This window comes from Falco biarmicus, chromosome Z (genome assembly GCF_023638135.1).
Source record: "Falco biarmicus isolate bFalBia1 chromosome Z, bFalBia1.pri, whole genome shotgun sequence".
Classification (NCBI taxonomy): domain Eukaryota; kingdom Metazoa; phylum Chordata; class Aves; order Falconiformes; family Falconidae; genus Falco; species Falco biarmicus.
Window position 1 is genome coordinate 7869558 of NC_079311.1, and position 27972 is coordinate 7897529.

The 27972-nt window shown below is 39.9% G+C and overlaps 1 protein-coding gene across 3 annotated transcripts in view; it reads right to left on the reverse strand.

The window, feature by feature from the left end:
* Positions 1 to 1407: 1407 nt before the first annotated feature.
* Positions 1408 to 27972, reverse strand: part of SKIC3 (SKI3 subunit of superkiller complex) — a 51203-nt gene continuing 24638 nt past the window's right edge. For 2 of the 3 annotated variants that reach the window (XM_056325787.1, XM_056325785.1), the window contains exons 21-42: positions 27579 to 27723; positions 27345 to 27423; positions 27170 to 27231; positions 26995 to 27051; positions 25793 to 25861; positions 24754 to 24828; positions 23995 to 24136; positions 22743 to 22836; positions 22090 to 22167; positions 20093 to 20217; positions 19110 to 19233; positions 16680 to 16901; positions 15768 to 15840; positions 15006 to 15059; positions 14784 to 14895; positions 13374 to 13502; positions 12622 to 12743; positions 10645 to 10803; positions 7996 to 8148; positions 6125 to 6255; positions 4311 to 4434; positions 1408 to 2722 (exon numbers count right to left, since the gene is read on the reverse strand). In XM_056325787.1, coding sequence (XP_056181762.1) covers positions 2645 to 2722; positions 4311 to 4434; positions 6125 to 6255; positions 7996 to 8148; positions 10645 to 10803; positions 12622 to 12743; positions 13374 to 13502; positions 14784 to 14895; positions 15006 to 15059; positions 15768 to 15840; positions 16680 to 16901; positions 19110 to 19233; positions 20093 to 20217; positions 22090 to 22167; positions 22743 to 22836; positions 23995 to 24136; positions 24754 to 24828; positions 25793 to 25861; positions 26995 to 27051; positions 27170 to 27231; positions 27345 to 27423; positions 27579 to 27723 — 2407 coding nt within the window. In that variant the 3' untranslated portion in view covers positions 1408 to 2644. The remainder of the gene's footprint in view (positions 2723 to 4310; positions 4435 to 6124; positions 6256 to 7995; positions 8149 to 10644; positions 10804 to 12621; positions 12744 to 13373; positions 13503 to 14783; positions 14896 to 15005; positions 15060 to 15767; positions 15841 to 16679; positions 16902 to 19109; positions 19234 to 20092; positions 20218 to 22089; positions 22168 to 22742; positions 22837 to 23994; positions 24137 to 24753; positions 24829 to 25792; positions 25862 to 26994; positions 27052 to 27169; positions 27232 to 27344; positions 27424 to 27578; positions 27724 to 27972) is intronic. The other variant, XM_056325788.1, reaches the window with a different exon arrangement.

Genomic DNA, 27972 nt, shown 5'->3' on the forward strand with positions numbered 1-27972 from the left:
GTGACAGCAGGCTGTGAAGGGAACCACAATGGATCTAAATTTACTGGGAAAAAGCTTTTTACAGAAGGTCTTTGGCATGGAGATGGGTGGGAGGAAAAAAGTGTGGGAGACAAAGAGGGATTCTTGCCATTCAGGGAAGCTTCTACTCACCTCCACAGAGCAGAACCCCAGCCTACTGAGCTTAGTTTTCCAATTTAAGATGACAGTGGCACACGTGCAGCTCTCGCCCACTTTCCAGAGACCACCGTGCACAGCCGGCTGCAGCAATGCATGCCCCACGCACCCCGGCTCGGCACCCTGCTTTCTTTAAGCCCAATACAAATGGTTCTGAAACCACCCTGTGCCCAAGGCACCCCCACTGCGGCCCTTGGGAAGTGCCCTTTTGTCTCTGTGACACGGGATTGCATGAGCCATCATAAACCTTCGGTGAACAGACAGTAGCTTCAAGAAACTTTAAACCAGGAAATGGAGAGCTATCGTGACTCCTGTCAACAGCTTGAAAATCTCAATGGCGACATTAACAGATTAGTCATTGATTTATTATTTATTTTCATGTACTGAAAGGCAAAATAACATCACGTCTTAAGAGCCACTGTCGTGACTCATCCAACTAAGCAGTCCGCAGCAGAATTATCTAGACATAAATAGAGCCTGTTATACACATTTATAAATATGACCCTGTCCCTGATGATCACAAGCTTTTCTTGATGGGAATGTTCACTGAAGCCTGCAGTCAAGAGGATACACTGCTGTAGTTAAAACTAGCTTAAAAAAAAATATATAATTTAACAAGGTATAAACTGACACCACATGGAAGTTCCAAGTGAATTTGGGTCTCAACTGCAAAATAAAGTATATCAGAATAATACAGGCATTTTAAATCTCTCATTGTTTTACAGTATCTGGGAGAGAAGAAAAGTTAGCTGCTACTTAGCTAGTAAATTCTATGCCAACAAAACCTCGCATCACTGCCAATGCCGTTAATATTGTACTTCTGTGTGTGGCCAAGGGGGAAATACAGACAAGTACTCTCCATTGTGAATAGTGCTGAAGTTTCAGTGAGGAGGAAAACAAAAGCAAAATTCAGGGTTTTCCTTTCAGATAAAGTATAGGATCATCAGAGGGCTGGAGCACCTTTCCTGTGAAGACAGGCTGATTTGGGTTTGGTCATCCTGGAGAAGAAAAGGCTCTGGGGAAACCTTTTAGCGAGCTTCCAGTACCTAAACCAGCAGACAAGAAAGCTGGTGTGGGTGGTTTGATCCTGGCAAAATGCCAGGTGCCCACCAAAACTAGTCTTATCACTCCCCTCCTCAACCAGACAGGGAAAAGAAAATACAATGAAAGGCTTGTGGGTCGAGATAAGGACAGGGAGATCACTCAATCAATTACCATCACAGGCAAAACAGATTCAACTTGAGGAAAATTAGTTTAATTTATTACCAATCAAATCACAAAACCACCTTTGCTCCTGCTCCCTTCTTCCTGGACTTAATTCCTGATTTCTCTCCCTCTTCCCCCTAAGCAGCACAGGGGGATAGGGCTGCAGTCAGTCCATCACATGCTGTCTCGGCCACTCCTTCCTCCTCACACTTCCCCTGCTCCAGCGTGGGTCTCTCCTATGGGATGTTGTCCTTCAGGAACAGCCTGCTCCAGCGTGGGTCCCCCACAGGGTCACAAGTCCTGCCAGCAAACCTGCTCCAGTGCAGGCTGCCCATGGGTCAATAGCCTCCTTCAGGCACCCTCCTGCCCTGATGTGGGGTCCTCTACAGGCTGTGGGTGGGGATCTGCTCCATCGTTAACCTCCATGGGTGGATGGGGGCAGCCTGCCTCACCACAGTCTCCACCACAGGCTGCCGGGGGATCTCTGCTCTTCTCCTGCCCTCCTTCTGCACTGACCTGGGTGTCTGCAGAGTTGTCGCTCGCTCCTCTCTCTTGCTGGCACAGATTTTTATCTTGTTTTTCCTTCTTCATGTGCTATCCCAGAGGCACTACCACCATCACCAATGGGCTTGCAGCATCAGGTCCATCCTGGAGCCAGCAGGTGTCACCTCTATGTCACCTCACATGGAGGAAGCTTCTGGCAGCTTCTCACAAAAGCCACCCATGTAGTCCTCCCACTACCACCCAAAACCTTGCTATGCAAACCAAATTACAGCTGGAGAGGGACATTTTACACAGGAATGTAGGATAGGACAATGGGAATGGCTTTACGCTGAAAGAGGGCAGATTTAGGCTCGATATCAGGAAGAAATTCTCCCCCGTGAGGGCGGCAAGGCGCTGGCCCAGGCTGCCCAGAGCAGCTGTGGGTGCCCCATCCCTGGCAGGACTCAAGGCCAGGCTGGACGGGGCTGGGAGCAGCCTGCGCTGGGGAAGGGTGTGTGTGTGTGTGTGTGTGTGTCCCTGCCCGGGGCAGGGGTGTGGAACTGGATGGTCTTTGAGGTCCCTTCCAACCCAAACCAGTCTGTGATGCCATGACTCAACAAGAATAACCTACTGTAGTTCTACTTTTTCTTGAACAAAAGACAAAGTTGCAGACAAAATCAAAACCAGACACAAACAAGTAAAGCCCAGACCACATATTCTCCTGGAAGATGGACAGATGAAGTTGGATGAATGGAAGACTTGTTGCTTGAGACAGTCCATACTAGGCACTTGCTGACAATTTTTCATTTAGTTCCAGAGCTCTAACATCTCCATTAGCTTTGGCATTTTCTATAAGCATCTGCAGAGAACAACAAACAATGAAAACCCGAGAATTCAAGATTTTACTGGTAGTGTTTTACTGGTAATTTCAAGTGCATTTTAATTTATGCTATGCAGTTTCCCTAAAAGATGACATAACCCATAAACCCAGTTAGGTAATACTCAACATCATGCATCAGCTTGCTTAAAACATCAGGCCTTCAAAAAACTCCACCCTGTAGTGACCTGCTACACCAGCAGTCATTTGCAATGCCCTACAACTGCTTCCTCCGTTCTGGAGGCTGAGACTAAGTTTGACAAGTAAAGCTACCTTCTGGCAATGAAACAAGCAGAGCTAGGTGAGACCTATCTCCCTGCTGACACACACTTGCCTCCTCCTAGTACATCTGTATAAATCTCAATTTGCCAAACAGGAGCATTCTCTGCAGCTACTTAAACAAGGCTGCCAAGGTATCCTTCTGCTGCCCCCATTTAAATTTACCCTTCATTGATTTATTTTCCACACCTCCTATGTGCAGCTTTTCTACTACTAAAAAAGCTCCCATGGCAGCCTAATGTTCCAGATGCTCATAAACTTCCAGCACTTGTAATCCAATCACATTATACTACTATATATATTGTAGTGTATATATATGTATATACATATACATATATATATGCGCAACATCCATATATTACAACGGAAAACCATTAAGGAGAGTCAAGAAAATCTTTAGCTGTTATTGTTATTATACCCATTGGTAGGAAGTACAGATGACTTTGAGGAAGCAAGTGCCATGAGATTGTACCACAGTCATCTGAACTCATTAATTCTAGCTTTTTTTATGAACCTGTGTGTCTGTGTATGAATTTTTGTCAATGCTGAGCCTACTTGATGTGTCGTGCCTCCAAATGCATTTTGTTATGGATTCAAAGTTTCACCAGGGCATAGTTGTTAATCTGGGCAAAAAAGCTCATTGTGCCAATGGAGGCAGCAAGGAGATTATTAGGAGAGTGTATTCAGAGTCTGAGTAGCTCAATGACTCCAATTACAACCAAAATGAAGCACCCCTCTTTGCATCACGTGAAAGAGCTGTGTGGATTTGTGAGTTTGAGCAAATCCATTTGTGAAGTACTGTCAACAGAAACTAATGTACCATTTACTATATACTGAAAATAATGTACCATTACAGATGTAATGAAAGTCTTAAGTACAGAAAGTACAGCACTCTACTGTTCAGATCTATTGGGTCAAGGATACCGCACTGTTCCAGACAGGCTTGAGGGAATTCACATTTTCAGTGCTTTAGTATGTTCTTGTAAAATTCTAACAAAATGGTCCTCATGTCTACTGAAGAGTCACTAGTAGAATTCTTGCCAGTTTGCATCAGAGAGGTATTACTGCTTGGTTTTTTATTAGCGTTGCATGGAGGAATGGAAGACTTTCAAACAGACTTGATGCAATTTCAAAAACTGAGGTAATTTCATCAGCGTAGAATCCTTTAACCTTGCAACCTTAGAGCAGGCAAGCCAGCACCTCCCCAGCCTCCCTCCACCCCACTTCCAAGTTGCAGGCACAATATTCAATATAAATTGACAGAATTTCTGTGTAAAGTGGACTGTCTTACATCTATTAATTCGTAATCATCTTTGGCATACAGATGTTGCAGCAGGTACCAGCGTGCCACTGACACTATGGTTTCTGGATTCCCCGGTTGATAAACCACTCTTTCCAACATTCGACGAGTCTCCCTAGAAGCATAATCAAAACATAATCAAAATCAAATGCAACTGAATAGGTGGCATGTAACATACCAGTGTTCCAGAGCAAGCAACAATGATCAGGAATAATATAAGGGAAAATCCTTAATTACATACCACCCAAGAAAGTGAGGGAGCAGAGCTGTACACTCCTTTGTTTCCTACATCCATCGTTGCACCTAGAATGCTGAGGAATACTGCTACCGCTGTCATGCTTGGTATATTACACTCAAGTTACTGCTTTAACTAGCAAGTAACCCAAATTACACTGACAGAGCAGAGTTTATGACTGCTACAATAACATGATAAACATAATCTGTCTGTGAACTCTTGGTCTCAGTTTGTACCTGCTGAACAAGTATAGCAGGTATTACCCTGTTTAAAAGCTATGAAATACATCTTTTGGAAGACTGCACCTGAGAGAAGCAGGTGTCACGATAAATTGTAAAAATCCCAGAATTTAATATTATACACAAATATACTTAATCCAGGCACTCAGAAAAGGTGCTGCAGTTCCTGCAAATGCAGAGGCAAAACGCAAAATTGCAGAAGAGATGGAAACTGGAAAAAAGAGTGCTACACAAAGTCTAAAATTCCACTTGGCTGATACTACCTTCCAACACCACTAGTTTATACCTATCCAAGACATTTTCAAATTCACTGTGTCATTAGAAATCTGGTAAAAACTGGCAATTAAGTTTACAGATGTCGTATTCATTCACTGGTGCTCCAATCAGCTTTGGCTCTTGTTTCAAGAATTCTGTCTTTTATAACCAATGCGACTTTCCAGTACATTGTGATTTTAAAGGCTGTGAGAGGTTACATCTGGTTTTTGTTTGTTCTTTGTACTTAAGATTAATTTCTTGTTTCAGGATTTTGAAACACCTAGGCAGGTAAGGTGTTTCTGTTTCTTACTGTTCACATAAATTAGTATCTGAAATTGCAGTAAGACTGATTTTAATTGATTAAGTAAGTTTTCGGCCCAGTTTTGTTAAAATTGACAACCATCACAACTACATTTGACTGCCTGCCACCTTCCCAAAAGCCCACAGAGAAACTAAGCCAGTTTTTTAGCATTATCTATAAAACCAGGTGAAATTATTGAACAAAGCCATCAAGAACATTCCAATTTTCCATAGCTTAAGCAAAAATACTGCAAAAGACAAGCTAGATTTAATAACCAAACCCACAAAGCAGGAGGTTTCCAAGCCCTGCTCCTTCCCCAAATCTTCTTCTCTTTCCACAATGGGCACCTAGTTGTCTGGGCATGAACAGGAACTTTGCATGCGAGCTCAATTTAGGATCAAAATGAAACCCAGCAGTAGACAGAGTATGATACCTGTTTCCACTGTGCTATTTAACAAGATCTTTGAGAATGTACAGTTTTCCTGATTAATTTCTTTAGTTAACATGCTATTAAAACAGAAGTTGTCTTAACGGCTGTTTTTCTCTTGGTATGAAGGTCATAAACATTTTTTTTCAGAAAAGGAGGCACATTCTGCTGCCTCCTGCTCCCCACACTACTAACTGCTTCCCCACCTCTCCATTTTAACTGCCATACTACTTCAAGAATTATTTCCTGTTTGTGATTTTCTTTTACTTCTTGGAGTTACATCTGAGGGTAATGACTGCTTGTTCTTTACACAGAGTGTTCAATTTAAAATTAAAAGATCATGCATACCTTGCTCCCATTTTACGGTTACACTGTAGCAATGCTTGTAGGAGAGCTGCCAGGGGGCTAGAAGAAAGTTTCAAAGCCTCAGTTGTTGCCTCCTGAACCAAGGATGGCCAGTGCTCATTTGAGACATCAGCCTATGATAAAGGAGGGGCAGGGGGGAGAAAAATAGAAAAATAAAGAAAAAAGAAAGAGCTTTATTGTAGTATGTAGTGTAAATCAGGTTTTGTTTGCAGCTCTCTAGAGAGAGAGAGCTTAATTGAAGTGTTGTGATTATTTGGCAATTTATAAAGAAGTTTCTTCAAAAAACCTCAACAAACAGTGGTTAGAAGAGCCTGGAAAAGTCACATTCAGTATCCTAGGACCAGCCTTGCCAGCATTCCACTTGCTCATTTATGCAAAGAATCTCTGTTTTTTCCATGCATGTTTTAGTAATGCTTGTTTTAATCAGAAACACTTATTTGCTCTTCAGCTTGTAAATCTTCATCCCATGTACAAGACTACTCTAGAATGTAGAATTTATCCCCAGAAGTGGCATCATATTTTACCAGAAGTAAAAACCAACTTCAAGACAGTAGTTACCTAACAGAGCAACTATGCTTAAGAAAAACCTTATTATCTCCATTGTGTCTGGATAGCATTCAAATTGCTGTATTTGAAGGGGTGCCCAAATTTTCATTTGGACAGGTAAATGGGAGACAAGTAATTTTCAAACACAGGTTTTCTTGGGTGTGAGCACGGTTTTCAGGAGGCTTTTTGCCAGCGCAGATTAGAGAGGCTGAAAAGAAAACCACTCATCAGCTGCTTTGCTCATGCAAATAGTAGACGTAAGACAGTAAAATTTATACTAATCATATTTTAAAACAAAGTCTTGTATATTCTCAGGTAATTCAGGCCAGCACTTGAAGATGTAGTATTAATTAACTTAGCAAGTATCTTGCAACCTGTGGAGACATTTAGGAGCTACAGGAAACAGGGAGCAGACCACTAGAAAACAGACAGAAGAACCATGGGAGGAAAAATCCTGTCACTTAACAAATTCTGTCTTTTGAAGCATATGGTTTGTGAGAAAGAAACTTGTCTACACTGAGGGGGATTCTCTTTTCACACCAGGAGCAACAGCTTTACAGCTTTATCCTTGGTAAAAGTGACTGGGTTTTCTTATATAAGCGGTCAGGACATATGGGGTTCCTTTGCCTGATTTTGATTACGGCTCTTACCTTGATCATCTGTTAAAATACACAAAAAAGCTTTAGCCAAGATCACAGCAGTATCTGTGTTTTACACCAGCCTTTAAAGAAATGTGGTAATGCACGTCAAGCTTCTAGAGACAATGCTTAAAGGGAACAGACACTCGCCAAGAATTTGAGTTATGTTCACCTTGGTGCAGGGAGTAGAATGATTTTCATTATACCACAAGGTACACTGCCCTTACATTGTTTTTATACTTCAAGGCAAGGAGCCATATCTAGAAATGACCATACAGCATAAAATTACTTGAAACTTGACGGAAGTGTCCATGCACCTGTGCATGAAAAACATTTATTTAGGCAGTTGTCTGAACAAGAGGACAAAGACTTGAAGGGTATGTCAATTTGGATGATCGATCTGAATCTGTTATTAGAGAAACAAGCCTTACTGAACAACTTAGCTTCTTTATGTACACAGGGCTTCTTTGTGATTATTTCACAGCAACCTCTCTTACAAAGAGACATTCCACAAACAGTCCGCTGCCCCTCACAGTCTGATTTTGTAGTTGTCATTCACAGAATGCTAAGTCATTTGAACAGGGGCTTCATTTAAAGACTGCGGAAGTCCTACATCCCGTGAACTCCTGTTGAATCATGCAGTTATATATATAATTTTGATTATCCTACCATGCAGATCTCCAGTGCGAGCATAGCTAGGCAGAACAGACTGGATAACTTCCCATTCCAGCTGCCCTGCTGTGATGCCAACTGTAGACTCTTTCTGTAACACATCTCTGCTCCAACCATCATTCTTTGAGACTGATACACTTTTGCCAGCCACTGAAAATAAACATTGAACAAAATCAGTTATGGAGGCACTGAAACACACATGCATTAGGTAATATCTTTTAGTTCAATTTGTAAGAGTACCGCAGCATACTATTAGCTAAAACACCACCATACATCCAGCCCTCATTCCAAGAACATACTGCCCACTGCCCTGCAGGAAAATGCAGTCTGCTGCAGAGCTGGCAGTACACCTCACTACAGCAAATTATTCCGGAGTTCCCTAGACCACTCATGGAAAACTGTTTGATAGGTTTGCCCAGCCCATCTAAGTAATGCCAGGAACATGACAGACATGACAATGCGAGCCTGAGCTCATTATCTACACATTTTCTGACCCAGCAGAGTCATGCTGGAGGAGCCTGCATGGGGCAAAGGAAGTAAGGCACTGGGATCTGTGCAGTTTCATGCTCCTGCTCCTTCAGCACAGGATATCCTGGATTTGCTCATGAAAAGAAAGAAAAGGATTCTAATTCCTCCCTCTTTAAATCTGCGGTCATGGCACATGTTTTGAAGCAGACATAGCCACAAGTTTGCAAATTCCTGACATGTACATGATATGCATCAAGATGCACAAGCCACATTTAGAAATATTCTTTGTTGGATTGCCAAGCAAACAAGCAATTTCTTAATAAAAACCAAAATTCACTTGCTTTTAAGCAAAGGTCCTTAGCCTTTTCCTAGCTGAAGACTGCCTGGTGTTAGAAGGGGCAAAATTCTATGCATCAGTAAGGGTTAAGAAGTTATCTACCATTAAGAAGAGACACACTAGGAGGTATTTACTAACACTAGTGAGATTGTGCATCCTTGACACCAATCTGCAGGACTGCTTTGTAAAGTAAAACATCCATTCATGTGCAATAAAAAACCCCTCCAGCTTTCCTCAGCCTCAGCTCTTTGCAGCTGAAGATAACCTAGCATTCAAAATCTGAAGGAGAAAAGAACCTTCATGTAAAGGCACAATGGCAGCTCTGCCAGATCAGTTTTTCTTTATTTTCCTGGTAATCCACAGCACAAAAAGTAGAACAGCCATCAGAACAGCAGAACTCCTAAATCCTGCAAAACTACCATTTAGACAAAAGGCAAAACCTTAAGCAAAAAGGAAATTTAATGGCCTCCCTACCTTTAGTGTAACTGTAAGGCATCACAATAGATGCTTCCGAGTAAGACAAAACATTTATCAAACTCTTCGGAAGTCTAGAGCCAGAAAACATTAAAGCATAGATCTATCCATTAGGAACAGATACAGCAACCAGACTTTTTCAGAATGACATCCAAGCCCCGAGAAGTATCTCCTTTAATTGAAGACTGCAAAGATCTTCCTCAGAGGTGTCTTACCTGAGGCCTGTATTAAAACAAACAAAACAACTCTTCCCTCCCCACAAATCACATACACTTTTCAGTTCACTTACTCCCCCTGCTTGTAAGCAAGACGACAGTTGGCTATGCAAGTGATGCGTGAAGAATGTGCAAGCCCTACTCCCATTTTCAAAATATATTACTAAATTAGAGGATACAATCATGTCTTGCGTGCCCCCATATTTTGCAAATCCATCTGAATGAGTTCTGCAGTTCAGAAAGATGAAGACTCACAAACAAAAGAAAAATGTGTCAAAAGAACACTGTTCCACAAACGATACTCATACAGGAAGAGGATTTGCAGCCCTATAACAAGCAGCCTTGCACTGATCTTCTATGACTGAAATCAGCTTCAGTAAATCTTACCACAAACAGAGTTTTATTTGTTCAACAGGCAGAGGAAACACCATAAAACCTGCAACTACATAAAGGACTCTTAAAATTCATGGAATTTTTCTAAACAACATGCTGCTAACATTGGTAAAGGAAGATAGTAACTGTAACTAACAGCAACAGTTAGGAAATAAATAAATAAATATGCTGGATCACCAGAAAGATCTCTTGGCATGTGTGAGACAGACTTTTCAGACTGTCTCACAGAAAAAAGCCTATGAAGTGAGTTATAGCACCTTCACATTAACTAAAAATTATCCCATGGGAGGGAGGGAGTGAACACTCTCACTGGGACTGATTTCTCTTCCCTGCAGGCTCAACTTAGCCAAAACAACAGTGACAACTCATGTCAGGATATCATTATGGAAAAAGACTTACTCAGGTTTTCTGACCCTGAATAAACAATTGTATATTACCACATGAAAATACTTGCTGGTTTATGTTCACATGCCAAGTCACATGTTCCTAAAGACACAGGTGCCAGGGGTTTATCTCAAGTTTTTAATGCTCCTGCCTCCATGTCTGCTTGCTCTAACTAACGGTCCTCGTTATTTCAACTATTAAAGAAAGTTAACATGTTACAACCTTAAAGTGAACTGAATATAAGCTGGTTTTTTCTGCCACTGGCTGTTGGCAGACAAATAAAACCCAACAGTGAAACAGACTCGCACCCACCTACAGTGGTGCATGCTCTGCTGAGAGCCACACACCAAAGTCAGGGAGAGGATCCACACTTACCTGCCAAGCTGCAACTGAAGTTGAAGTGGTCATGACTGTCTTGCGAAGCTCCTCCAGGACATTTTCTGGAAGTTCTTTGTGAGACTGCAACAGCTGCTTACACTGAACTTGTCTCAAAAGCAAAAACAGAGCCGGGTGCTCAGGGCAACTTTTTAAACCCTAAACCCAAAACAATGTGATATCAGAATTATCATTTCCAACTAACAGAAGATACTTTGATTTTTCCATTTTGGTCTTTACAGAAAACAGCATTGGAAGCATTCTCTGGATGCTCACAACATGGCATTTTCCTCCTACTCTGCACAAAGGAGTGTTCCAGGAATTGACACATGAAAACAGATACTGTTTTTTTCTGTCCTCAAAATACATTTGAAGTCTATCCTAAATTTTGTACATGTCCTACCCTTTCAGAGGTTTCTGAAAGACAGGTAAATGGCAGTCCTCTCATTCTCCTTTGGCTTCACAATTATTACAACTTTTTGGCTAACGGAGGCAAAAACCTCTCTTGTGGCTGTAAGTAACCTTGAGATTGTTCCAAGCAATTTCAGTTCTTCCAGCTAAGGTGCTTTACTCTCACTGGAACAGAAGCACTTTACTAAACATCTCCTGTTCAGTAACAGCAGAAACCTACAGAGTACTTTTTAGGACAAATTCATGCAAAAAAGGAGACAGAAAACTAGCCATCTGTTGCTTCATCCTTCCCAGGCGAAGCATGTGAAGCTTCTGCAAGTCACATTACAAGTTTTTTTAACTTTTCAAATCAATCACAATACTTCTAAGAATTGTAACTCAAACCAGATCCTCTCTAAGAAACAACACTGGTACTTTTCAGCCTGTTTTTTAAAAAAAAAAAAAAAATGTTGTCTGAGAGTCCTTAAAAAGCTGCTGCTTTGCAAAGAACCCACGAACATCCAGAGGCTTTCTGAAACACAAAAGAAGCTGCTAATGTTTGCTGCAATTTTCCACCATTAACAAGTGTGGAATCACGTTGCCTGTGTCAAATTGAAAGACTGCAGTGCCTGACTCATCCTCTCCAGTTACACTGCGTTCTGAGAATCCTGGAGTCCAAAACCATCAATGAGAGTCTGAGTATCAGAGAACGTAACTCCTGTTTCTTTATAAATTGCAGGCACCAACTATCTTCTCCCCAAGCAATTTAACTAACAAAACCCAAACAAACCCCACCATAACCTTCCCCCATGGCCAGATACCACCTTGCATGTCTAGAAGTCTTTGATCCTTGCTAATGGTAAGACATGATGGCCAGAAGAGGAAAACACCTCCTCATCAAGCAAAGAGACAAGAAAGTACTTTCCCTAGAAAACCAGCATGTTCAGTGACTTTTTGTTTTGGTGTTTTGTTATTTTTAAACTCTCTTCCCTGTTAATACAGAAATGCCATAAGCAAGGATCACATTTGCATGAGATTAGTCACTTTCCTTAATGAAAGTCAGGGATGCGTGCTGCTGAGTCCTATTGTTTGCTTATCTTTTGTCAAGTCTTCTGTTCTTGAACACATAAAACACACACTTGAGGCTTGTTAACACCCTAGTCCACACTCCCAACTGTGCTGCCTCAAGACTTTTCTAATAAACTTGTAGCATCCACTTGTGGCTCCAAAATGGAGTACCAACACAACAGAGTAGAAGACATTGAAGCCCCCTGCAAGTCTCCTACCTGGACTTCTTGTCTTGAATTTCTGTCATGTTTTGCTTAACACTAGGTTAATGAATAAAAGCAGGAAGGGCAGACTTAGCTTTGTCTCATCATACACTGCTTAGTTCAACTATTAACACAGTTTTCATGCTGCAAACAGACCAAGTATCTTGGGGAGAGGAGAAAATGCTAACTACTATTGCATCTTGTAGCTCTGATGGAGCAGACAGTTGCTAATCCAAAGATTATGTTTTTGTAAATGCACACATACCATGATTTCTGTACAATTGCACCACAATCTGCCAGCATGACGCCATCATACCTTGGTACAAAGAGCTTCAGCTTTTGAGAGTTTACCAGTCTCCTCTAGACTGGTAATAGCTTGACATAGACACCAGTCCTCAAGAGTCTGGATATAATTACGTGGAAGGTTACTTTCTCCAGCTGCAAAACAAGATAAAACACTTAACCAGACTACTGTATATGCTGTAGTGCCATACAATGTCACATGCTCTAGATCTGGTAAACAAGAACAAGGAGTATAAACCTGAAATGGCTTCCTTCATTAGCGGGAATGTTAAGAGACTATAAACTTAAAAGCAAGAAGGGGGGAAAAAAGAATACACCATTTGATTTAATGGTTTGAAAAAAATAAAATCAAACATGGGATTTTAATTCCAGTTTTCAAAACACTACAGACACTAAGCAAGACTGAGGCTAAAGATACCCCTCTACAGGAAAAGTTACAGAATTCATGAGTACTTTAGCCTTTCCTTGTAAGCAGTGCTCCTGTACTGTAAAACATCCATCCATGCATTTAGGCAGAGTTGAGAAGTGCTATTTTTAAAAAGTATTTGAGGCTTTGGAGGGGAAAGCAACCTGTGTTTAAATAATTAACTGTAGCTGTACATTAAGATTTAGCATTTTTATGTGATAAAGTACAGTTGCAGCTCAAACCACTACTGGGAAATTCTCAGCTTATTTGCAAGTTTCTGAAATTCAGAAGAGTATTGCAAGCTTAGAAGATTTCATTTTTATTTTACTTTTTTCAATCAGAAATCTAGTATAGCTTACTTTTGGCTGAAACTGTAGATAAAAGGGTCATCTCCAGATCTATTCGCTTTGGCTGAGAGCTGTTCAGACAGGCGACAGTGTTTTCAGCATGACAGGCTGCCATTATCACTGCCCAGGCAGCAGGATTATCTAGAAAAGGATTGTTAAAGGCAACTCGTGACCATTCTAAATATGCTGGTCATTCATTTAGAAAGGTCTTTACCAGATTAGGCATAAAAACATAGCCATCAATGAAACCACACACTGTAAATAACAGCAAGAGCAAGGCAAGTAATTCAATCAGACCCTTGCATCAGCTCAGCCCAAGGCAGCTGAGAGCTACTCACCTCTAAGTAGTAAGATTCTTCAAACTGTAAGACAAAGATGCTGTTTCTAAAGCCAACTAATACATTTTTCACATAACCACTGGTGCGCTAACCTGAAGACGCCAGTTTGTTTCTCAGTACACAGATTAAACTTGACTACCACTTAGTGCTGCATAACAGTGGCAGCAGAAATCTCAAGATGCCATCCACAGCTTTCAGTCACAAAGACTCAGTATTGCCTCACCACTGGCATAAAAGTTATGGTAGCAAGTGCTCACCTCTAGTGTCAGCTAATTCCAGCATCAGCTTTACCCTGACCTAGCCCCATGAGGAGCATCTACGACTGGAAGAGTAGCCTCTGTCCTGAACTGGACCAAGCTCCGCTAAAGATTTCACCCACGCAAATTTTCATCCCAAAGATAATAAATTTGCCAGCAAAATGAAACAACGCTTGAAGATCTAACAAAGTAAAAGGTAAAGCATACAGCTTTTGAATAGTGGTCATACTCTTGTATGTACCTATAGGAAAGTAACTGAAACTTTAAACTTGCAGCCACACTAATGCATCAGAACAAAATTACTGCAGAAGAAACAAAGTTTTGGTATCTCACTAGCAAGTGCAAATTAGCACTTAAAAAAGCCACTAGATTTGCAGTTCATACATTTAATGAAGATCTCCTTTATAGCTCTTAACCAGCATATTGTAGCAGAATATTTCCAATCCAAATTCACAAGCTCGATGGATAAATCTATTCTGCTTGGTGTAGCATACTGACTCTGAGGGAACATGTGCACTTTTTTTTTTTCCTTTTTTGTCTACTATACTACATAATACTTTTCTCCTGCTGAGGGATTAAGAAATTACCCATGTTTTCAGAACCAGCCTTAAAACTCAGTGATTTTTTTTTCTTCTGGTCTGGTTTAATTCCCCGTGTCTAAACATGGAATAACTTAAAATTTCACCAATAAGGATTCTCTCCAAAACATACATCAATAATGTAAAACAATAAAACGACACAAGAAAAACGGATTATTTTTGTTAGCACAATAGTTTTGTTTCTGATGGGTAAACAAAATCAGTAGTGTGTTTGAGAACAAGAGTAACCTGGACAGAGGTGGATTGCCTTCTGAATATTTTTCAGAGGGTTGTTTTTCTCATCTTCTAACATGTGACATCCTGCTGCCAACTGATTCACCGCAATATTCATCAGGACTTCCTATAAAACAGAACATAAAAGTGACTTAACACTATAACATAAGTGATCAGATGGAATTAATTTAAGGCTTGTTTATGGAATTACAAAGTTGAAATCTAAGAAAGCCAAACCTTTTCGAAGTTTACATCAAGTACACAAGCGACCTTTCCTGCAACAGCTCCCCCCTGCAAGATTAAAAAAATTGAATTACCTGACTGATTCTAAACAAAATGTAACGCCAAGATCTTTCTATCTTTGTTAATCAGAAATAAAGTGTTTGCACAATGAGATCTTTTCCTTGCCTACAGTATAATGTTTTATTAAAGAATTAGGAAAAGACATTCAGGATTAGAACTTATCCACACGTTGTGTTTCTAATTTTAACGCCACACAGGAAGGGGTTTGTTTTCAGGTGCTATTTCTGTTTACAAAATTGACATAAATTAAGACAAAGCATATTTATTTGGAGAAGAGCTAATAATGAGCATAAAAGCATCAAGGAAATAACTGGCTACTGCAAAAAGTGAAATGGACTAGATTAACCAAATTGAACGTATGTAAATCCTAATAGATCTTTATATACACACACATGTATAAAACTAAACAAAAAAAAAATTATACACGGTACAGCGTTTTCTTGTTGGAATAATTCTAGCATATTTTTCCTGTTTATTTCAAGAAAATAAAGAAGTGCTACCCCATGAAAGAGGCAAATAACTGGAGACATAACTTCAATACGTACCCGTGCATTGCCCTGTATGTGCTTGCGTACGTAAGCCTTAAATTCTTGTATTAACCAGTGAATGTCCATGTACTGAAGGGTGGGATTTTTTTTTTAGTTACTGACTACTCAGGATGTGAACAGCCCACATGTATTACAGCAACGCACTTACTTTTGCCTTTTGTGGTGCATACAGTGGAACTAGTCCAGACAGAAGAGACCAGAGGGCAGGATTATTAGGATTACTGGGAAAAGAAAAAGGATATTAGGCTTTCTGGTTTAGATATGAACCTGGTCTTCCACTACTCAGCTGGCAGTTGCTATAAATCCCAGATCGATCTTTCTTCTACTGAGAAAACATCACAGCGTAGTTGAAAATAGACATGGGTAGTAATTTTAAACAAACAACAAAACATTTAAGTCACATTGCTGGCTAAAGAAATAAAATGTACAATAAGCATATCAATATTCATGGAAAGAAAACAAATAAACTTTAGGACTACAGGTCTTGTCCTCATAGTGTGAGGACACAAATAGAGCAAAAAATTCTAATTGCAGCTGGAGAAAAACAATTTGCATAAATAATAGTTTCCAAAAGCACTTGGAGAGACAGTGAGGTGTGCCTAGCTTAAAGGCACTGATTGAAGTTCCCCCTTTTGAGAATGCTAAGGCTAATCAAAACACACCTAAACACAGACATTTATTTAGCTAATGGAATGAACAGCTTCAGAGGATGTTAAAATGTTAAATAAAAGCCCAAGAGATTTTTCCAAGTTGAAAGTTCTGCTACATATGATGAAAAATGCTTGCACAGAACAGTGGACTGATACAGCTACCAAAGAACCCACCAAAACAAAACCAGAAAACCCCAAACTAGCCATGAAGCTTCTGCCATTTGATCCCATAAATCAGAAAGCAAGCTTCTGTCAGCTAATGCTAAAACCTCAAGTGAGGAAGTCACATTTGAAAAACAATTTATTTTTTTTTTAGAAGAATGCTGCAAGTGAACAGAGGTTTGCTTACTATTCAATGTAATCAAAGCAATATATTTACAAGGCAATCTAAAGAAAAACAAAATACGTACTGGTGTATTGCTCTGCAGACTTCTCTCTGGACCTCCACATTTTTACCTTGCAATGCATAAACACCAGATGCAATCAGGCACGTCTCATAAATCCCATCATCCCTTTTTTCATGCTTCAGTAATTCTTTTAGGGCTGCAGTTGCAAGTGTAGCATCCTGTTTTACCAGTCCCAGTGTGCACAAAGCCTTCAGACTTTCCATAGTAGGTTCCTTTAATGAGCTGCTGAATCAGAGGGAGTGAAGGAAACACTATTTTTCAGCACAAATTTACATACTGTTAACATTAGAAGTACTTGTTACTTCTGGGTCCTCTCGGCCCTGTGCATCATGTATGGTACACAGAATTAACAGTCTCTCACTGTGGGACAGTGGATTAAGCTAGGTCAGTACCCTTGAGGTCTCAGGATACAGGAAACAGCAGTGGTTACGTGCCGTTTCAGCACTCAGGTTTACAAGGAATAACTACTTGGCAAGACTCCAACACATTAATTGCCCTTCAGCAGCAGCCATAAAATGAATGGTAAGAGACTATGTGTAACACTGACAACTATTTTCTTTTCTTGAAGACATCTGTACTTCTAACTAGTATCAAACCTGAGCTGTAGTGTGCCTATTTACAGCTTTACAACAGAAATCCAGGAAGGAAAAAGCTAGGAATAAGCCTGCTGCATAAAACTGCTCTTTCTGAGAACAGGGATGTTTATGCCTTATTGTCATGAAGACTGGTTCCAACGTAAGGTCGTTTGAGCATGCTTTCCACCATCTATTAGTTTTAGTATCACTATCTGCTGCACTGTTCCATTCATTTCACTATGAGAGGCAGTTTAACCTCATATCAATAGTATTCCAAGCTTTATTTGAGACATACTAGATAGAGTTACTTTTTTTCCCCCAGCAAATTATTCTGGTGAAAACAGTAAGCTCAGTATAACCAACCAAAATCAATGACCTTAACTGATGTACTAGCTGAAGGGGTTCTTACAACAAGGACAACTCAATAAACTGCAGTACTGAACAGAGGCAAGTATCGAAACAGAGCATAGCAACACCAATTTGGAGTTACTTCACTGTAATGTCCTACATGTAACTACATAACGAAGTGCTACTTACTTTCACTTATCAGGCTCCTCATCAAGCTTCTGATGACTACTTTTGCCTTCAAAAAGACAAGAATGTAAACTTCCCATCTATGTTTTGTTTTCAGTCCATAGCAAGAAAAACTTCTAAGAGCTGTTAAAGCTGATAAACTTGAATCGACAGCACCATGTATGTTATCTGGTGCAAAAGGGATGCCCTTCAACAAGTGAGAAGCGGGATTCTATCATATTAGCTATAAAGACACCTGCTTAAAATCTCTGTGCCAAGCTGGCTGTGAGAAAAGAAGAAAGGCAGCTTCTTATTCAAAGTCCTACCGGGCTCTTCATGTCATCTAGCATCAATTCCATTCAATAAAGACATCTGTCTATTGGACTAGAATACACCATTTTTGTTCTTATTACTGAAATCCACCATATACCTTTGAAGCACTGTGCTTCCCATTCAGATCTAGCCGTATACACTGCCGTGTTACTTCCCTAAACGATTTACTTTTTTTTTTCCCTTTAAACACAACTGTAATCTAGAAAATCCTCATTGTTGATGTTTATGACAAAAATAGAAGTCGGCAGTGATTAATGGGATGCAGGTAATACCAAGTTCCTAGCTAGCTAATGATCAGTTACTCAGGATTTAGTGTACTATGACATGGACCTTCACTAATTCAGTAACTTCAGGAGTCTGCTGGCAAAATGGAGACCGCATAGCCATTACGGGAGTTCTCTACCGACAGAGAGTTGACCCTGAGAGGCTGAAATGTTAGCTCTTAATCCATAGCTACCAGGAGACTAACAACAATGCATGGGCTTTTAGCCTCCACAGCTCTTAAAAACAATAAAATCAAACAACTTTCACGACTTAAGAGAACAACTGATACAGATCTATTTCTTTTCATGGGGAAGCTATAAGACTGTCTTTGTCCATGGCGCTTGGAACGCAACTGTTCTGGACATTTCTGACTATTTAAACTGAAGTTGTTTTCATTAGTCATCTAGATTTCTTACAGCTAAAGAGCAAAAATATTGCCTAGCGCTTTGGACAACGACAGGTATCTTAGAAGATAAACCTATTAAAAATGCCATTCAAGGATATTAGACATCTAAACAGCCCACTAACCCTTCCATTCCATACTGCTTTATAAATATGCAAGATCAGACAGGCCACAAACCAAAACAGATCTATCACATAAAGAAGCTCAGAAAAACACGGCATTCACTCCCACTTTTGTTCTGCAACACAAAAAGAAAATATCCACTTGACATACTCAAAGAAGTAAATTTCAGGATTCAGCATTACAATGAAATATCATATACTGATTATTATTCCCTCCACTCACCATTTAAACAGCAGTGTCTTTGCAGCATCCACTTTGTTCTGTTTATACTCTATTATTGCCAAGGCAGTCAGGATATGTGCTTTACTTTGTTCAGACTCAGCAACAGACAAGGCTTTTTCATAGGCTGGTAAAAATTTAATAGTCAAAATTGAAATAGGAGAAAAAAATGTTTATAAAGCCTCTACAAAGGCATGATATTAGAACACATGCCGGGGGGGGGGGGGGGGGGCTTTGGTTTCAGGTTCACTGTATTTTCACACCTCAAACCATAGGCAGAAGACAAAAAAGTTGACTAAGACTTTGGAAGTAATTGTGGGCTAGGAAACATCAAATTTACAGGGCTGTTTAGGGCCCGGGAGTTGTTCAGTATGTAGCAAGTGGAACCAAAACTGAAAAGCAGTATTGTAATATCCAGAAAAAGCCTGAAAGAACACACATGTATAAATACTCCCCTATGACAGTTTATTTATGAAATAGTGCTTTAGATGGGCACACATCACTCCAATTAAAAACTAAGGGTTATTTAAAATGCTAAGCTGGCTGTTTGTTTGCGAGTGCTTACGCTTCCACACTGACAATTCAGTATAGCCTTTTGTGGAGTCTCACATCTTAGCAGTGCAGAACACAACAATACAGCACTTATATTTATCACTAAAGCTAAAGGGCTTTGAACAACACATTAATGTCCTACCCAGAACTGATTTTTCCAGAAAAGCCACTCAATTTGAGAACAAGGGAAGCTAAGAGCCTAACAGCTTAATGGACAAGAATTAAACACTTGATGAAATGTAGCTTCCTTTTGTACATTTGAATAGTTCAGCACCCTGCTAAACAGCCTGATCAAAATAGTTGTGGAATTTGTACTTATGCATTCGGACCGAAACAGTGAAATAAACTTAACTACAGCTAGGCTGGTCAGACAAATTTTGTCAAGATTAATCTCAAGAGGTGCCCCATAATGTGTTAATTAGGCAGATGCTTACCTTTGATACTTTCTTCTAAGAGTCCTTTCTTGAAGTAGGCTAATGCTATCCCTACGATGCTATCAAAGTCAGTTAGGGGTGTTGACATGTAAACCTCAATGGCCTTCTCACACTGACCCAGGGCACTGTAAAAACAACAGTCACAGGTATGAAGGATGTAGCAATAGCTGCTACAATTCAGAGGACCTGTCCCTACAGAGCAGTATCTTCTTTTCCTTAGCAATTGTAAGCAGACACCTGGAAAAGAACAAGATTAGGTCTCCACCCTCCTTCTGTTAGTTACAGCAGTTACTTTCTCCAACTACCTGTTGCATGAAGAATAATTGATATGAAAAAGTTCTCCCTACTGCATGAAAGCTGTAAGAATGTCACTTAATGATCAGCACAGTGGAGTGGGCAAAACGGCAAAGAAACATGAAAAAAGCAAATCAAAGTATGCACACACACTGGCAATTGGATATACAGACAGAAATACAGCATTCTTGTTCTAAGACCACTATGGCAGAAATTATACAGAACTGTGTTTATGAGAAGTAGTTATTAGTTACTGGAGCTTTGTTCTTGTAGAAATTGCATATAGGAATCACCACACATAAAGCCTGGATATGAGACTACAGAATACTGAAGAGTTATTTCTAAAATCCTCCTTGCAGTTAAATAATGAATTATCACATCATCACAGCCTAGAAATTCCAGTGTCACATACAGAAACTTAACAATATATGAAGTTTCCCTAGAGAGCTGACCAATATCTAACTAGCAGAGCTTGAGCTATCTCCTATCAAAGAGAAGCTTGAAAGTCTTCATCCGTTCAGACTTGTGTCCTGCTGTGCTGGTTTAGGCTGGGGTGGAGCTGGTTTTCTTCACAGCAGCTAGCATGGGCTGTATTTTGGATTTGTGCTGGAAACAGTGTCAGTAATTGAGGGATGTTTCAGTTATTGCTGAGCAGGGCTTACAGAGCACTAAGGCCTTTCCTGCTCCTCACCTCACCCCACCAGCGAGTAGGCTGGGGGGGGCACAAGAAGCTGTAAGGGGACACAGCTGGGACAGCTGACCCCAACTGACCAAAGGGATATTCCATACCATAAGGTGTCATGCTCAGCAGATAAAGGTGGGGGAAGAATGAAAGGGGGAGGTTTGGAGTGATGGCATTTGCCTTCCCAAGTCACCGTTGGGCGCGATGCAGCCCTGCTTTCCTGGGGACGGCTGAGCAGCTGCCTGCCCATGGGAAGCGGTGAGTTAATTCCTTGGTTTGCTTTGCTTCTGTGCATGGCTTTTGCTTTACTTAGTTTGTCTTTATATCATTTTCTCACTTTTACTCTTCCAGTTCTCTCCCCTATCCCAATGGGGGAGAGTGAGCGAGCTGCTGTGTGATGCTTAGTTGCTGGCTGGGGTTAAACCATGACACCTGCGTTCCCTCAGAACCAGAAGTGAAGGAAACATGGAATTGTGAGTAGGACTGCAGAAGACAGGATTATCAGAAGAAAGATTACATACATGTATACAACACCCCAACCCCCATGCTTCAGGTTGTACAAGTCAATAGATATTCAAAGGGCAGGTAGAAGGGGTTTCTAATAAACCCGAAGCAGCTATTTTATCTGGACTAATCCTACTACATATCTCAAGTGTGGAGACTGTAGAAGAACCAATTCATTCTGGAGACCATAAAAAGTTACATTGTGTAGATTATGTTAAGGCAGGTAAGTACATCAAGCTAAGGGTAAGGGAATCACTTATATGTGAAGATATATCTACATATGTGACACTGTGAACATACCACAATTCCTTGGTTTTGTTTTTTTTTTAATACAGTAACCATTTCTGGAGCACATACAAAATTCAGTCAAAATTGTCTACAGTTAAGAATGACATTTAATAGATTATTTTTAGCAACCACCTTTCACCATTTAGCTTCATCTGTGTTTTGCACCACTGCATTCACTACATCCAAAGCTGAAGTTAGGGGCTGGGAAGGTATGTCAACAAACACTTACCACAATGATCTGCCATAGTTTTGCATTGCTGTATTGTATTTCTCAGTATCTTCAGAGTTTTTCAGCAATGAAGCTGCCCTGAAAATAACCACAATTAAGATAATTACCATCTGACTGTAACACGCATACTTTGACAATAGTTCTCAAAGCAGAATGGACAAATGTTTTATGCAGAAGCTTTCCTACGTAATTAAGCACAAACAGAGGCTATTTTAACATTTTAATGCATCAGCAAACATGTTCACCAGACATGATTTCCTTCTCCGCCTCCCTTTACCATGTGAAGGGAGGTTAAAAAAACAAAGACCAACCACCTCCATTAATTAGAATGGAGTAGAGATCAAAAGTAAAACCAAGTTACCAACCCTCAAAACATCACTTAAATCCCATAGAGTGCATTAGCTATATGTCCTAGTAAGACACCAAAGCCTTGGAACGCCTTTGTACCTCCAGTTCTGTGTTCTGCATTTCCAAGTTTGATGTAAGAACATCCCCACACCTCCCCTTACAGTATGCTTAGTTGAAATGTACTATTGAATTGAAAAGTAAGGTTTACTAAAGGAAAAGAAAAACCCTTAAGTTTTTCAGCTGGTGTATGGAAAAAGATGTCAAAGAGCTCCTATCAGTAAACTTTCCAAGGGTGTACAGTTTACCTCTCATAAGCATCTGCTGCCTGCCTTTTTAGATGCAGATACTCGTTCAAATAACCAAGCATTATGAAAGCTGATGCATCGTCTGGATTTCTTTCTAGAAAATCAGAATTGACAATATAGGAGAACATGATCAGAAAGAGCTGTGAAAAAGCATTACAAAAACATTGCTACATTGATGCTACAGTGTATGTATATATACAAAACACTTTGCCAAGTGCTTCTGTTAGTTGCTCACTGGAATAATTTTGACAGGCTGCAGGCAAATACAGAAGAGATATGAAGACTCACAATATGACATCAGGTTAGCTCAAAAACGTTTACAACTAAATTAAATTTAAGTCTTTAGCATATTTTAAGTTTTTCAGCATGCAGTGGTTTGAGGTTTTTGTAATGAAATAGGAAACTATTCAACTTATATTGACTCCAGTAAAATACCATCAGAATCTTCTAGTTTCTTTTGAACACTACAACCTTGAAATGCTTATTAATAGCTACGGCATAGATTTGTCAGCTGTCATCTCATCTCAGACTTCTAACCTTTTTTCCCAGACTAGGAAGGATCATGTAGGTCCCTCCTGCAGTCTGTATAAGAACAGGGATTACACAAAGGAAGTCTCACATTTGTCTCGTTTTAAGTGCTTGCACTTTTATTTTGTAGCTCTCAAAAAACAGAAAGAGGTTACTAAAAGATGTATTTACAGTAACATATGCAGATTAAAGAGAATCTGCATTTGCTCAATCTACCTTCCAGGTTAGACATACACAAGGTAGTCCAACAGGGAAGCCACGTTGGCTTGGAACCATGCCCAAGAACACGATCTGTTTTCTGTTGAAGGTTGAGATAATCACATGCTTGAGGTGACAAGAGTTACACAGCATCAAGGAGAAGGCTTCTGCCAGACATGATGGCACAAGGGAAGAGAAGCTAGCATCTATCTGTGCCTATGCATACAGACACACCCAAAAGAAGTCTGATAGTGAATGTGATAACAAGAATAACAAGGCTCTGGCCCCTATTTTGATCAGATTTTTTGAAAAAAAAAATAATCTGCTGGAATGAGTAGGTAGACAGAACTCACAGCAATTTCATCTTTGTGCGATAATAAAAATCAGTGCCCCACTTACCCTGTTTTGGTTACTTCCTTTACAGCTCAAAAGCCTCTCCCCAACCCTGCCAGATCACTCATTGACAGAACTAGTACAGGTGTATCAGTTAGGCTTAACAGGTTATTGAAGTATTTAAACTACCTACCTGTATATTTGCTCAAGACCACCTGGGCTGCTGGAATAGCATTCATTTCAACAATGTTGTATGTATAGAGTTCAGTGTTTCTGTTGCTTTTATCCTGCAGTGTTGAACATACCCAGTGGGCATAGCCTTTTGCTCCCTCAGTCTCAAGAAAAAAAACAAAAAAAGCCCCAAAATAGGAGTCACGTAACATGTTCAAGCAACAGCAAAATAATTAAAGATTATAATAATTCTGTGTTTTAAGGCAGAGTCTTGGCTAAAAATCTGCATTGGTGTTAGCAGAACAAAACACCAAACTGAATTCCTCCACACACAGTTTTCAATTCTCCTTTGGGCAAAGAGAATTCTCACATTAACATATCATCTGCTGAATCACTGGAGGGATGACAGACAAAAAAAGCTATAAGAGAATGTAAAGTCCCATGCTTTCTTATTACTCAGGGTACTGGCAATATCCTTGTTCGCTCCTGGAATAGTTGTGCCTTTGATCTCTGTCCAATTCTGTGGAGCACCAAGAATGTTTTTCATGACTTACGGAGCTGATTTCTTGGACCATTTGGACTACAGCACTGAATAAAATAACTACCTGCTATTCAGTGCCAGCATAAGCCAGGAATACCACCAAAGAAGTCAGACAATATCATCTGGAACATGACCATAACTGTTTCACCACTCAAGACTTGCCTGTTTTTTTAAAAATAAACCACCTAAGTAGAGAGATTAGATATGCAGAAACTTCTGGACAATACAACTGTTACTTACATGCATACTGAGTTCAGTTGTGTGCCTGAAGAGATCCATAGTATCATAGCTGCCTACTGACTCTGCAATAAGAGCCTACAAAGAAGCAAAAGTTGCTGTGGTCAAGTACTTTAAAAATTATGATACTGACAAAAATCTCAGCACACATTAACGTCAGGGACATCTTAAGCATTTAATATGAAGCTTTCTTTCCCTCACACTGTCCAGGAAACATTGGTTTTAGCAATAAAATGAACACAATTAAAGGGAGCACAAGCAATTATCAGTGTATCAATAGCTGAAACTTAAGAAGTCTTCTGCTGCTACTTTGCATTCTTCAGGACAAAAACTGTGTGTGTGCTAGCACGATGTACAATAACATTTGTCAGGAGCTTAATTTCAAAACATTATGGTGCTAGCTCTTCCCTAGAATCCAGTTTCAATTAGACATCATTAGCAAGTACACAGCATTGGATTTTGAAGTGATCCTTATAAGCATGAGTCACAAGATTTCTACTGTTCACGGATGGCCTAGATACCAGTGGGAGCATATCCAACCTTCTGGTAGGGTCAGGAAGGGACTTCCCGGGAAGTAAGAACTGTTTTTGGCCCAGGTACATTAGAGACTTGCTCTTTCCAACAGTGGTATTAGAGCAGGGTCTGAGAAGACAGTTATGCAGTGCCATGTTACGAGCTAGTGGTACAGCTGAAGCTGAAATAACTAGCACCTCTGAAGACTGTGCTTTGTTGACAATGCTCAATAAAAGCTTCAGAGCACAAACAATGACTGGTTTTTTAATAGCTAGTTTCTTAGAGAACTCACAATATCAACCAGAAAAACATTATATAGAGATATCTCATGAATGTAGCTTTCATAGTATTACCACTATGGAAACAAAGGGTCCTATCCGCCCTGAAGGGAAGCAGAAGCTCCCTTTACTTAAAACATTTAATTTTCAGGAACATGATTAAGTGCCAATTATCAGGATGGAGCCCAAGTCCTCTCTTCGACCAACAACTGCTTTTGGTGCCCAGTTTTATCATTTTTTTGACATCTTACCTGCCCAATCCAACACAGTAAATAAGAAGGCTCCAGAGACTGGGCTATCTTGAAGGCTTCATGAGCTTGCTGCAGAACCAAAGATAACAGTGCTATTGAACTGTCTCGCATGGTAACAAAGCACTTTTGAGTATACACCAGTATTGACATGCAGTAGTATTGGAAGATATTTCATGGAGAAAATTAGGTCACTACTAAAAAAAAAATTACTGTACCACATAGAACAATGCATTGTCCAGAGAAATAAATCAGTTTAGTCTTATTTACAAAAAAACCCTAAAACAAACAAACACACACACACCCCCCAATCTTTACAAGATTGAAGTTTCCCTCCCTTCCAAATATACTTCCTTCTCATAATAATAAAAGAGTTCAGCAGCTAGATTAATGCTTGGAACAATCACTATTTTAAAATCAAGAGTCTTGGAGGATCCAGTTTTGGAAATCTGCTTTTCCTTCATGTAAACAGTTAAACAAAGACCTTTTCAAAATAAGAAAACTGATTACCACCCACAAGTCATCTTCCCCTAATGAACTGCATTATGTTTAGATTTCCTCCCTCAGTGTGGCACAATGTGAACAAAGTCTAAGCAGCAAGCAGTCTGTAGTACCAAGTTATTTTTGATTAAAAGTAATTCTGACCATCACATTTCAAATTAAACAAAATTTCTGTAATTCTGACCAGCAAATAGGACACGATGCAGTTTTAGCTGCATGAATACTCTGGACTTAAGTACACTTAAGATGTACTCTAATTTTTCTCCAGACATTCTGAAGGTTACACAAAATTACAGCAAATCATAAATCTGCTGATAAGCAGGAAGTAGCTATCTATGGGAAACTCAAAAACCAGAAGTTCAGTTTATGAACCTCCAAATAAAAAGTTCTTGGTCAAACCTGCTGTGCACTGGTTTGACTAACCACTTCTCAGTCTTTCCAATTTTCATTCCATCTAGTTGCCTGGAAAGCAACCTTGCTGATTCAGCAGAACTTCACATATACTTATTCCCTCTAGAACAAGTATTTAACTTATTTGCATGCCTCAGGCAAGGTACAGGTGCCAATTTAATTTCTTTCAAAGGAAGCAAATTTCTTGAATCTAAGAGGGACAATCTTCACTGGGTGCCCACACTTCCACCCCTGTATACTCACTTGAAAACAACAAATGGAAAACTGTATCTGAGGATGGGAAAGAGAGTTACCTCAATGTTTCCAGTTGCCAGATACAATACCCCCAGATTGGTCCAGGCAACAACATTCTAGACAGAACAAATAAAGTTAAAATGAATGTATCATTACTATACTCCAAAATAACACTGCATCGGGGCAGTTTTAAATGCCCACTTGAAACAGATGGCAGCTGCCTACAGCACTTACAATTTGCTCAGCTTGAACAGATTTGATGAACGAATGTTGAGCAAGAGCATAATTCCCAATAGCTGAGGGGGGAAAGAAAAAAGAGCTAAAGCTAACTGAATTTCATAAACACCATTACTCAAGTTGCCTTCTAATTTAGCGTATTACAGAACTAGGGGTTTTGCTGAAGACTTACCGCTACAGGAAGCAACGACACCAAGTGCATTCCAATAAAGATGATTTTTGCTGTCAAGCCTCACAGCTTTTTTGAGACACTGGAAGAAAATCAAATGTGAATTATAATCACTAGAAGAACAAAAATTAGGACTTTATGCATTTACTTACTTAGATATTGAGGACAGAGCATATACATACAAGCCCTAATACCAATTTAAATTTTAAAGAATGTAACAGGAAAAACCACCAATACCTGTAAAGACTTCTCTAGCAGTTCACTGATCTCATTCATATCAGTGCCCACTGCTGTGAGGTGCTCTGCTTGTCGATAAAAATTTATTCCAAGATCACACCATATGCTAGGCAAAGGCATCAATTTTAAAGCTCTGCCGTAACACCTACAGAAACATGAATCACAGAAGCGTTATCCCAGGCCTCTCTGCGTGAAGAGCACAACGCTGAAAAAACATTCAAAAGAGGGCTTAAAAACCTAAACCAAGCAAACATGCACAACTACAAAAAAAAAACAGACAAGAGAAGAAGGCAAATTAAAGCAATTAACGCATTTTCATTCAGACAGTTATATTGACAGAATCTATCCTGGTCTAAAGGCAGTCCACAGTGCCCATCACTTGTGAAGCCGCAGA